The sequence below is a fragment of the Rutidosis leptorrhynchoides genome, chromosome 3 (genome assembly GCF_046630445.1).
Source record: "Rutidosis leptorrhynchoides isolate AG116_Rl617_1_P2 chromosome 3, CSIRO_AGI_Rlap_v1, whole genome shotgun sequence".
NCBI classification, from domain to species: Eukaryota; Viridiplantae; Streptophyta; class Magnoliopsida; order Asterales; family Asteraceae; genus Rutidosis; species Rutidosis leptorrhynchoides.
The window spans coordinates 25,786,396-25,800,000 of record NC_092335.1 but is presented as its reverse complement, the minus strand read 5'-3'; the positions used below and the strand labels follow the sequence as shown (position 1 = coordinate 25,800,000).

Here is a 13,605-nt window from a genome sequence, read left to right as displayed (position 1 = left end):
TTAATTTCAGTAACTTTGTATGGTTTTCGTTTAATGTTCGTCGTTATAATGTAATTTAATTCAGTAACTTTGTATGATGTTGCTTGTAGTTGAAATGTTATAATTTCAGTAACTTTGTTAGATTTCGAAAATAACTGCGATTTTTCATTCATTTAATAGAAAGTACAACAAAATATTAAAAAAACGACATAATTAAACTAAAACACAAAAAAATATAAAAAAAACTACATAATTAAACTAAAACCAAGGTTGGAGAACTCGGATCTCGGGGAGATCTCGTTTGGACATTTTTGAGGAGATCTCGGCATCTCGAAAAAATCTCGGGGAGATCTCGGACGTTGACTTGTGTTGACTTTCTAGTTTTTTTAATATAAATATGTATAAATATATAAATATATGTATATTTATATGGATTTTTACGAGAAAGTTTGAGAAATGAGCGAAAAATTACAAGAAAGTCCGAGAAATTGCGAGAAAATCCGAGAAATTACTAGAAAATCCGAGATCTCACCGAGAAAATCCGAGAAATCATGACATTGACCGAGATTTTAACCGTTGACCGAGAAATCTCAACGAGATGGGAAAATATTCTCGGCTGAGTTTTGAAACCGAGATCTCCCCGAGATCTCGCCGAGAAATTCCGAGATCTACAACACTGACTAAAACATAATAAAATATAAAAAAATGATATAATTAAATTAAAAAATAATAAAGGGAAATGCGATTAGAACGTCAACTCAGTGTGATTTATTCATCTTCCAAAAATAAATAAAGAGAAATGCGATTAGAACGTCAACTCAGGGTTTCTTTTATACCGTTCCACTGGTCATCTGTTCGAAGATATGTAGCGGACAATTCCGGAACACAGTCATCTTCGTAATACAAGACGTCCGTGTGTTCGAACGGAACCATTTCTTTCAAAAAGTATAAAAGGTCCTCTAAACCTACGTCACGAACATCAATTTCTTCGAACGTAGATTTCGAACTACTCGTATAATCGTAAAGTTTCATTTCATTACTGAATTTACTTTCGTAATACACTTCTAATGAGACAATCAACGGCGAAAGGGTCAACATTTTCGGTGTGTTTGATGTGTGTTTCACGTGTGCAATGTTGTTGATAATTGACTCTATAAATATGAAAAAACTGTCAAAACTGTCGTCCCCAATAGGCTTTAGGGACGACATGTCGTTCCCAAATATGGCGCCAAAATTTTTGTTCTTTTGGAGCAAATTTTTTCGCCACCGACAAAAATAAAAAAAAAATGTTTTCGTTTTGGGAACGACATATAGGGACGACATGTCGTCCCTAAAAAATTGGCGCGATTTTTTTTGCTTTTTGGATCCAGTTTCTGGCACGAGAAATAATTAAAAAATTTAAAGTTTATTTCGGGACGACATGTCGTCCCTAAATGTCGTCCCTAACAAAATGGTCAAACTTTTGGTAAAAAGCAGCCCAGTTTTTTGTCCTTTAGCGTATTTTTGGGGACAACTTGGTGTCGTCCCTAATACCGTCGTCCCCAATGTTAGATTTTCTTGTAGTGTACTTGTTTTTTGCTCCTCCAGTAACCAAGTTTTCTTCAACTAGAGTGGAGAAACTGTATGTAGATCTTCTGTCTCATTTTTCTCTTGCCAAACTTGTGTGTGTGTCCGTTGTTTTTGAATACAAAATCCAGTGTCCGTTGTTTTCCTGAGAAATGTGAGGGTCTTCATTGCAGCTTCCATGTGGTGAGTTTGTGGTTGGTGCATGAGGTGACTTACAACTCCTACTTCATGTGCTATATTAGGATAGATAGATAGATAGATGAGTTTTCTTACTATCCTTAGATTTTGACATTTATCTGCTAGTTTTGTATTCTCTTCCTTATACAACTTCAGATTTGGGATTAGGGGAGCCTCGGCTGATTTGCAATTGATGATTCCTGTTTCATGAAGTATATTGAGGATATATTTTCTTTGACGCATAAAAATTCCTTGTTGAGATTGTAAAACTACAATCCACAAGAAATATTTAAGCCTTCTTAAGTCTTTCATGTCAAATTCATTGAATACTTTCTTTTTAGAATCTATGTAATGTAATTAGATATATGTTATATACGATAACTTGGAGTAGTTGGTAGAGCGGCAACGTTATATGTTTAGGGATACACATTGTTGGAAACTAAACTTGATTTTGGGCTATGTGTTTTAGATTTGGGCTTGCAAGTATACAAATATTTTGGATCAAGATTATAGCCCATTATGTAGAAGCTTCTTGTAATATGTAGTAGTGAAAGTGTGTAGAATGTGTGTAGAATAATCTTGTAAAATATCTAGGTCTAGAAATACTAGGAAATATCTAGATAGTAGTAGATGATGGAGTGATCTAGACTACTCCATTGAGTAGTATAAATAGAGGGCTTCACCCCTCATTTGTAATCAAGCAAAGCAAGCAATAAGTAATAAAAAAAAAAGCTTTCAAGATCAATCTAACTTCTAAAAATCATCAATCCACTCTTCCACAAATAATATACATAACCTCCTATTTTCAACAAATTGGTATCAGAGCTTGGTTCGACAAGATGATGGCCAACAATGTCATCACGTTTCCTCGCCTCACAAAGGATAATTATGATCGATGGAGCATCCAAATGAAGACCTTCCTAGGTGGACAAGACTTATGGGAGATTGTGGAGGAAGGCTATGAGGAACCTGCAGAAAAAGGTCCTCTCGGCAAGGAGAAAAAATTAATGAAGACGAACGATCAAAAGGCTCTTTCCATCATCCAACAAAGTGTAGATGATGGAGCTTTTGAGAAAATTGCAAGTGCAACCACCGCCAAGAAAGCATGGGAGATCTTGGAGAATTCTTATAAGGGAGTTGATAAGGTGAAAAAGGTTCGACTACAAACACTACGAGGTGAGTTCGAATCCTTAAATAAGAAAGACTCAGAATCAATTTCTGATTATTTTACAAGAGTCTTGGCGGTTGTCAATCAATTAAAGAGGAATGGTGAAACTCTAAGTGATGTAAGAGTCATTGAGAAGATTCTTAGATCATTAGATTCAAAATTCGACTATATAGTCGTAGCCATCGAAGAATCTAAAGATCTAGAATCAATGACTATAGATGAACTCATGGGTTCACTACAAGCCCATGAAGAGAGGTTCAATAAGAAAAATAAGGAGCCTTTGGAGCAAGCTTTACAAGCAAAACTGTCTTTCAAGGAAGAGAGTAGTGAAAAGACTCATCAACCGAGTCAACGAGGTCGTGGTCAAGTACGTGGCCGAGGACGAGGGCAAGGATATTCCAAACGTGGAGGTTATAGTTCTTATAAAAATGAAGAAAGAAGTCAAGATTTTCACCCGACAAGAGGTCGCGGGAGAGGCTACACAAGTAGAAGGCCAAGGTATGACAATTCTCAAACCAAATGCTATAATTGTCATAAATTTGGCCACTATGCCTCGGAATGCGAGAAGTCAAACAATTACGTGCAAGAAAGAGCAAATTTTGCACAAGAAGATACTGAAGCCGTGGAAAACACTTTGTTACTAGCATGCAAAGGTGAAGATAACGGAGAATCAAATTTGTGGTATCTCGACACAGGTGCAAGCAACCATATGTGCGGTGACAAAAACATGTTTGTGGAGTTAGACGAGGTAATAAGTGGAAATATCACCTTTGGAGATTCCTCAAAAGTTCCGGTTAAAGGCAAAGGTAAGATCCTCATCCGCTTGAAAAATGGAAGGCATCAATTTATCTCTAACGTGTATTATGTGCCTAATATGAAGACAAATATACTGAGTATTGGACAACTCTTAGAGAAAGGCTATGATATTCACATGATAAATCATAGTCTTTATCTGAGAGACCAAAAAGGAGGTTTGATTGCTAAGGTGCCAATGTCAACGAATAGGATGTTCTTGCTAAATATTCAACATGACATTCCACGATGTTTAAAAGCATGTTTCAAAGATAATTCTTGGCTTTGGCACATGAGATACGGGCACTTAAATTTTGGAGGCTTAAAATTATTATCAAGTAAAGGAATGGTGAAGGGTTTGCCTCCAATTAATCACCCGGATCAAATTTGTGAGGGATGTCTTCTAGGAAAGCACTTCCGAAATAGTTTTCCAAAAGAGGCTTCTAGTAGAGCGAAGAAACCTCTAGAACTTATTCACACGGATGTGTGTGGACCCATAAGTCCACCGTATTTTGGTAAAAATAGATATTTTCTTTTATTCATTGATGATTTTAGTCGAAAGACATGGGTCTATTTTCTAAAAGAAAAGTCGAAAGCTTTTGGAATGTTCAAGAAGTTTAAAGCGTTTGTGGAGAATCAAAGCGGTCTCACCATAAAGGCGATGAGATCCGATCGTGGAGGAGAGTTTACATCCAAGGAATTCAAGGAATTTTGGGACAACAATGGCTTACGACGTCCTCTAACTCTTCCATATTCACCTCAACAAAATGGTGTTGCGGAAAGAAAAAATAGGACCATTCTTGATATGGCCCGGAGTATGTTAAAGAGCAAAAGGATGCCTAAGGAGTTTTGGGCTGAGGCAGTGGACTGTGCGATCTATGTAGCAAATCGTTCGCCCACTAGAAGCGTCAAGAACAAAACGCCCATTGAAGCTTGGAGTGGAAGGAAGCCCGGCATCTTACACCTTCGAGTGTTCGGAAGTGTGGCATATGCTCATGTGCCAGATCAGAAGAGGACGAAGCTCGATGATAAAAGCGAGAAACTCATATTCGTGGGCTATGACTCAAGTTCGAAGGGTTACAAGTTATACAATCCCAAGACCGGTAAAGTAATCTCAAGTCGAGATGTGGTGTTCGATGAAGAAGCAACATGGGATTGGAATGTTCCCGAAGAGAAGAACTACGACTTTCTCCCTTATCCATTCGAGAGTACTGCAAGGAATGAAGAATATCTAGAAGTTCAAGAACCTTCTAGTACACCATCTCCGCACTCTCCACGTACTCCAACCACTACACCTAATGAAGTGACACCAACATCAGGAGGAGAATCAAGTAGGCTACAACATCACACAAGGAGCATTGAGGAGTTGTACGAGGTAACTCAACCTATGGAGGATCTAACATTGTTTAGCCTTCTTGCCGATTGTGAGCCAATAAGTTACGAAGATGCAGCAAAAAGCCAAAAGTGGAAACGTTCCATGGACGAGGAGATTCAAGCAATCGAGAAGAATGATACGTGGGATCTTGCTACACTTCCAAAAGGGCATAAGGCTATTGGTGTAAAGTGGGTGTACAAGGCCAAGAAGAATTCCAAAGGTGAAGTTGAAAGATACAAGGCAAGGTTGGTGGCGAAGGGATATAGTCAACGAGCTGGCATAGACTATGAAGAAGTATTTGCTCCCGTCGCTCGTCTAGAAACTATAAGATTAATAATCTCACTTGCGGCTCAGCATAATTGGAAGATTTATCAAATGGATGTCAAATCCGCGTTCCTTAATGGCCACTTAGAAGAAGAAGTCTATATAGAACAACCTTTGGGATACATCGTGAAAGGCCAAGAGAATAAGGTGCTAAAATTGAAAAGGGCCTTATATGGGTTGAAGCAAGCGCCTCGAGCATGGAATAGCAGGATAGACAAGTATTTCCAACAGAATGGCTTTACAAAATGCCCACATGAGCATGCTCTCTATACCAAAGTAAGCAAGGAAGGAGATGTTATGATTGTGTGCCTATATGTGGATGACTTGATATTCACTGGCAGTAATCCCAAAATGTTTGAGGAGTTCAAGAAAGCAATGGTTCGGGAGTTCGAGATGACCGACATTGGACTTATGGCTTACTATCTTGGGATCGAGGTAAAACAAAAGAAAGAAGGAATATTCATATCCCAAGAAGGTTATGCGAGTGAGGTGCTCAAGAAGTTTAAGATGAATGAATGCAAGACAATGAACACACCGGTGGATTGCAATCTCAAATTGTCAAAAGATGATGAAGGATACTTGGTGGACCCAACACAATACAAGAGTTTGGTTGGAAGTCTGAGATACCTAACCTGCACGAGGCCAGATATTCTCTACGGAGTTGGACTAGTAAGTCGATACATGGAAGCACCTACAATAAATCACTTGAAGGCAGCCAAGAGGATACTTCGCTACATCAAAGGTACGATTGACTATGGCCTGTTTTATTCGCCTTCTAATCACTTCAAGCTAGTTGGATACAGTGATAGTGATTGGGCTGGAGACAAAGATGATCGTAAGAGTACGAGTGGTTTCGTGTTCTATATGGGAGATACGGCGTTCACATGGAGCTCGAAGAAGCAACCCATTGTGACTCTGTCAACGTGTGAAGCCGAGTTTGTTGCAGCAACATCGTGCACCTGTCATGCAATATGGCTCAGGAAGTTACTAAATGAGCTTAAGTTTTTTCAAAAGGAACCTACAGAGATATATGTGGATAACAAGTCTGCGATTGCTCTAGCAAAGAATCCAGTCTTCCATGATCGAAGCAAACACATCGATACAAAATACCATTACATAAGGGAGTGTGTTACAAATAAAGAGGTGCAGATAAAGTACGCGAAGTCACTTGACCAAGTTGCTGATATTTTCACAAAGCCCCTAAAACACGAGACATTTCAGAGATTACGGAATATGCTCGGAGTGACGAAATCAAGTTTAAGGGGGGCTGTTGGAAACTAAACTTGATTTTGGGCTATGTGTTTTAGATTTGGGCTTGCAAGTATACAAATATTTTGGATCAAGATTATAGCCCATTATGTAAAAGCTTCTTGTAATATGTAGTAGTGAAAGTGTGTAGAATGTGTGTAGAATAATCTTGTAAAATATCTAGGTCTAGAAATACTAGGAAATATCTAGATAGTAGTAGATGATGGAGTGATCTAGACTACTCCATTGAGTAGTATAAATAGAGGGCTTCACCCCTCATTTGTAATCAAGCAAAGCAAGCAATAAGTAATAAAAGAAAAGCTTTCAAGATCAATCTAACTTCTAAAAATCATCAATCCACTCTTCCACAAATAATATACATAACCTCCTATTTTCAACACACATTGTATGCTTTTCTTTTGGTTATGCATTGCAATTTATTACCTTTAACAGGGGCATAAATATCATTTGCTAACCCTATTAGTGCAGTAAAAATATTACTCGTATGATATTTGAGGTGCATGTTGAATACCGACAATCATGGTTTATTGGTTTGGAACTTAAATTCAAACATAATACACAGACTATAAAACTATAGTATTTAAGCCCGAACAACATTACCACGTATGTTTGAAATGAAGTCTTATAAGCTATGGATCGATTGATAAATCATTTGATCATAACTTTGACACCAGAGATATGCAGATAAGCTAAAACTGTAAAGATGTGAATTTACCTAATTTTGATTTTGTAGATAGATTATATTTGAATTTACAATGATTTGATCAATTTTTTTTAACAGCAAAAATGATATCAATATAAAACGCTCTCAAGCAAGGCGCTAAGAGTGAAAAAACATTACAAGGGCTTTTGAACTCAAGAGTTCCAATTTGAAACTGCCTGACCTCTATTTTTGACAACGAAAAAAAAGAATTTATGATGTTTAGTTTTACTTAGGTGATACGGGGGTGAGCAAAAAACCGCATTAATCGAACCGTAACCATATTAACCGATAAAACCGCACCAAATTAACCAAACCAAATGGATAACCGCGGGTTTGGTTAACACTTTTGAATTAACCACACTTTGTGGGGTTATGGAAATAATAGGTACTCATACCGAATTAACCGCACCCGCATCACCATTTAGTACTTTATATATGATCATTTTTATGGAAGATGATCAACATGTTAAAATATTAAACCTTGTAGATCAATGTGTAACATTATTTGACTTTTAAGTTGGAAAAAGTTAAGCATACATATAAATTATACCAAAGGAAAAAACACCAATGAAAGACACTTTGATCTATGACTTTCGGATGGAGGAAGAATAAGGTTTGAAGGAAAGTTTATTTATTAAAAACTTTACGTGAACTTATGTTTTGACTAATTATTTATGATATTATGCATCAATTTGGAGTGTAAAAATGACGTTGATCTACTTTTATTTTAGATTAGAAATATAAGACAGTGACCTAGTTTCATATTAAAATGTTATTTATGTAGTATAGAAATAAACTTATTAAATTAATTTTTTTCCCGTAAATGGTTAACCAAATTAACCGTTTTATAATTAATCGTTAACCAATTTAACCATATTAACCAAACCGCTTTTAACCGCACCCAATGGTTAAAAAAACTAGTTAACCGTAATAATGGTTATGGGTATGGTTTTGGCCTAAAACCGCCCCAACCCGCACCATGCTCACCTTTAGGTGTACGATTTGATGAAAGTTTATTTAATTAAGTTAAGGTTATTTGTGTTAGATAATAAGTTAGGTCCAACTCTTTATAAGCCCGACCAATCGGGCAAGGTTGTCCAACAAGGAGGAGCTAATGATAAAGATATCTTTATAAGCCCGACCAATCGGTTCTAACAATTTGGGTGATACGATTTGATTGAAGATTTTATTTAATTAAGCTAAGGTTATTTAGTTGAGTGCTGATTTAAGTACCATTTGATAAAAGGCAAAAATCTCAAAACATTAAGAGGTTGACCTGCAAAAACATTGAATCATCAACACAGTTCACCTTTGTGGAGCCACTAACCAATGGTTGGCGGATACATCATGGATGAGTGAAATCGACTTTCAAAAGGGGATATATCTGTTCAGACTGTCATTTCTTTGTCGAATGGTTAATCATACTAGTTCCATGATACATTTTTTTGGTCTGAGCTCTTTTACAATACGTACCTGCCACATAATATATTTTATATTTGGCTGATTTGTATCTGCTACTTTGAGTTTTGCCTTTCTTTTTTGAATACCGGATCTTACAAAATTTGGAGATGTTTCTTGCAGCTTAAATGAGCTTTGTTTCAAATTGCTCTAATCTCATATTTGGCTCACTAAAGATATGTTTATTGACACAAGAAATGTTGAGTGTGAAGCGAGTTGAACAAGAAGATCGAGAAACTGCAAGTATCGCGTTTGAGTAGAGTTTGTCGCCAAACGCGACGTGTTGGAACGTGATGAAGTCGACTGGAATGCGACAGGTGTGGCAGAGATCGAGTTGGATACTGTCGCGTCTTGTTGTCGCGTTGGAGCATTGTTTGTCGTGAAACGCGACATGGTGTCGCGGAACCCGACGGTTTCCTTGGCCAGCAAGTCGATCTAGATCTTTCCATGTTTTGTTATTTGCACTATAAATAGCCTCATTGTGACCTGTAAATGTGTGCACGAAAATAATAAGAAAATTTCTCTGGTTTGCGCCCGTGGAGTAAACCCTTCTCCGTGTTTGGAGTTGGGATATAACCACGTTAAATCCATGTGTCGTTTATTGCTTTAGCTAATTCGTTTGTCGTTCGTGGGTGTGTGATTAGATTAAATCTTACGTCTTGTTTAGGTACAATAAATCCCAACAAGTGGTATCAGAGCTCATGGTTTCGAGTAGGAGCGATGGCGAGTAAGCATGAACAAACGATTGATCTAGGGTTTGTGCAACATGGATCGAGATCTAGAGACTTAGTTGACCGCGAAGAACTCGCGGGTATGGTCTATGTACTCGTGATATAATCTATTATAATTGTCTATGATTACAAATAGATTATTATGGTGGCTCGCAGTGGTAACGGAGTTGGTGGTCGGGTCGATAAGTTATGTTGCGGGAGAGGTTTGCAAAATTCGGATGTTCATAAACTGCTGCAGAAGAAAATTCATAGCGGGTTCGTTAACCGTTGGATCGCCATGATATTTTAACTGGAGGTTTTCGACTCATAGAGCTAATTGTGGTCAAAAATTTCGTAGAGATCGGACCGTTCAATTGAGAGATATGTTTTTTCAAAGTTACAACAACTCAGGTAAGGGTTTAATTGCACAGCTGTAGTAGAAAAATCATTGCCGGTTCGTCTACCGTTGGATCGACCTGAAAATTGGACTGTAGGTGGTCAACAAGTAGATCTAGTTGCTGTATAAATTTAGAAGCGATCGAACCGTTAGATTGGGAGTTATGTGTTTTCGAAGTTGGCAGCCGTCATGAAAACTCTTAGGGTTTTGTGATTGCACAGCAGAAGTAGAAAATTCATTGTAAATTCGTCTACCGTTGGATCGTTCTGAAATTTTTATTGGTATTGAAAAACATTCGGGTATACTGGAGGCTTAAATTTTGTGATGATCGGACCGTTGGATTTTGTTATACGATTTTTCGAATCTGGGCAGTTTTTTTCAGGGTGAACTTTTCGGGTTTTTTGATGACGCGAGTGTGAGATAGTTTAGTCTCGGAAACTTCGGGCAATACGAGCTGGATATTTTGGGATGTTGGCTTGTTACAGAATTTCACGAGAGTGATCAGGTTATTATCGACAGTGGGAGTTATCGGGGAAGTTTTTTATGCTTGCGTTTTTGAAACGGGACGACCAAAGGTTTTGGTTGGATATTCCAAAGTGTGTGGAATATGCAGGCGGGTTAGAGCTTCTCTCACTAAGGAGATTGGTTGACGAAGGGTGTCGGATAGAACGCGTTCGACCAGTGCTCAGGGTTTTGGGTGATGTTTGGTTCAACAAACGAGCTTTTTCCTTCGGGGTTACCAATTAGGAGTTCTTAGGTGATTGATGGAGTGGATAATCTTGTAAGTCCTGGAACTTGAAGCTTTCAAGATATTGTTGAGAGTGTCGGGAACTCGGAGTGAGTTTGGGAACTGACGGAAGTATCGGGTAAGTGGGAGTTGGACGACTAGTGGGAGTTGTAGAGATGGTTGTGCGATATGTTTCTCTGATTTTCACAGTGTTAGTGTGTCTATTCCGACTAGATACTCGGGTACTTGTTTTACTCTCCAATGGCAAAGAAATTTGCAACTGATCGGGTGGTACGAAACGGATTCTTCTCGGGTAGCCGCAGTTTATTTTTCTTACTCGTACAGTGGGAGCGTGCTTAAGATTAAGAAGATGGGTTCGTGAAATTCATAGCTATGAGGATCAGTGTACCAACGTGAAAGCGGAAAGTTGAAAGTGTAGATTTCGAGGTTTTGATTGCGTTCTCACTGGAGCCTTGATGAATAGTCTACAACGGCGTTTGTCAGATTTACTGATTGCTGGGAAGGAAAATCAGTGATAAACGGAAATTCTGTATGAGGGTGATCATTGACATGTCGGTGACAGGGTTGGCGTGTCTAGAGTGATGAGTTGAGGCGGTTTTGTCTCCTGTTTAAAATCCTGTGATTGAAGTCTCGCACACTTCAATGGTGGCGCAGAAATCGAGAGATGACCCAAGCTAGCAACGAAGATCAGATTATTACTCAGCTATTTGAGTGTCGAAAGTCTTCCTTCCCATGGCGTGGAAGTGCGGCGTGTCCCGGGTGTTTATTCGGCGGTGTTCAAATGGAGTTCCATAATCGAGTGATCTAGAGTTGTTGTGGGTGTCTAACACAATTGACAGGTGAAGATTACGTTTTGGCGAGTGTAATTGAAGTACTCTTTATCGAAAGCTGCTAACTTGTTGGTTAGAATGTGCGTGTCCCGAGAAGCTTTCTTGGCGGTATAGATGGGTAGGTTCAATGAAGTCGAGACATGTAATCTGGTTGAGGTTGTTTAACGTCTCTTCGAGTGGGAGATTGTTGAGTGCGAAGCGAGTTAAACAAGAAGATCGAGAAACTGCAAGTATCGCGTTTGAGTAGAGTTTTTCGCCAAACGCGACGTGTTGGGACGTGATGAAGTCGACTGGAATGCGACAGGTGTGGCAGGGATCGAGTTGGATGTTGTCGCGTCTTGGTGTCGCGTTGGAGCATTGTTTGTCGCGAAACACGACATGGTGTCGCGGAACGCGACGGTTTCCTTGGCCAGCAAGTCGATCTAGATCTTTCCATGTTTTGTTATTTGCACTATAAATACCCTCATTGTAACCTGTAAATATGTGCATAATAAGAAAATTTCTCTGGTTTGCGCCCGTGGAGTAAACCCTTCTCCGTGTTTGGAGTTGGGATATAACCACGTTAAATCCTTGCGTCGTTTACTTTATGCTTTAGTTTAATTCATTTGTCGTTTGTGGGTTTAGTGATTGTGATCAATCACTTGCCTTGTTTGGGTCCAAAATCTTAACAAGAAATGCAACACTTCCTGCTAAAGTAAAAGTAATAGATATTTTGAGTTTGTTAAAAAGTGATTATAAGTTTAGTTACCGGAACGCAGGTATGTGTGACATGTAAGTATGTAACAGAGAGTTATGTTAACTGATTTCCCACCCTGTTGGTAGTTAGGTTGTATAGGTTAGTTTTGTTGTTGTTTTACCATATGTTGCGGTACGTTGATTAGGGCTAGTTCCAGTTTTACCGTTTGTATCAGTGTGTACCTTGTTTGATCTTCGGATCATCGGGTCAGTTTCTATATTTATATAATTAAAGCATGCATTTTCGCCCAAAAAATGTAACAAACAGTTCAAATGCTGTAGAATCATACCAAATGGGTCTAAAAGTGAGGAATGAAATGATTAATGTTTATGACTGGTAACAGAGAAGATATGATGGTCTAAATAGAAGTTTACTAAATAAAATATTTCTAATTACATGTAGGGGGTTTTTACCACTTCTATTTTCGTTTGGCTCATTACAAATACAACTCTGGTAGTTGATTTAGATTTGTTAGGTCATTTGAACTAGTATAATGATGATTATTAAAAGTGATATAACTTTGAAAAGTTATGATAATTTTGTTAAAGTAACTGAGTTATCCCGCAACTATTTTCAACCCTTTTCACTAGCCACCCCAAGATATTGCGCCCTCTTGTTAGGCTATTAAGACGTCAACAACTAGGCTATATTGGTTTTAACACTACTAGAATCGGGGTCATCCCGGACGACGGATCGGGACGATTACTCGTCCCCTATAGTGTTCCCGGATGATTATTCGTCCCCAATAAGTCGTCTGGGAAAGTCCGTCCTAGAAAGTATTCCCGGACGACCACGTTTTCATCCCGGACGCACAAGTGGGCCCCACTTTGACTTTCAACGGAACGTTCGTGGACGGTTTTCCCGGACGACTCTTCCCGGACGATTCCTCGTTTCTCCGTTTATTTTATTTAATCGCTCAACAACGCTCGAATAATGACGTCATAATGACGTTGTTTGTCTTCCCGGACGACTCTTCCCAGACGACTTATCGTCTGGGAAAGCTGTTATCTGCATTTTCAGCAGTTTCTGTTTCTGCGTTTCCAGCCGAATAATACGGCACAAAATCGCAGTTTCCAGCACATTTACAAATGAAAAACCTGCTATATAATAACGATTACGAATTCACAAAATACCATAATAACACTAAACAAAAGTCTTGAAACATACACTTGTCCAAACATGCATTATTACAATAGACGATGAAGATTCAGAATTAGATACCGACTTTGGCATCTTCGGGCCCAATCCGCGTTGGTGTCCCGGTCGTTCGCCCAAAACTTGTTCCATGATAAGTTCCTCGTCGGTGCCGGGAAATTCTTTTAACAACCTCTTCATATCTTTCTACAAAGTTAAAAAAATATAAATATTACTAA

At 38.5% G+C, this 13,605-nt stretch overlaps 1 protein-coding gene across 1 annotated transcript; it reads left to right on the top strand.

Moving 5' to 3' along the window:
• The first annotated feature begins 5,069 nt into the window (after nucleotides 1-5,069).
• Nucleotides 5,070-6,729, top strand: LOC139899788 (uncharacterized mitochondrial protein AtMg00810-like). Its single transcript, XM_071882624.1, has 2 exons — nucleotides 5,070-5,106; nucleotides 5,515-6,729. The coding sequence occupies exons 1-2, from the start codon at nucleotides 5,070-5,072 to the stop codon at nucleotides 6,660-6,662; spliced, it is 1,185 nt and encodes a 394-aa protein (XP_071738725.1). The 3' UTR covers nucleotides 6,663-6,729.
• The last annotated feature ends 6,876 nt before the right edge of the window (nucleotides 6,730-13,605 follow it).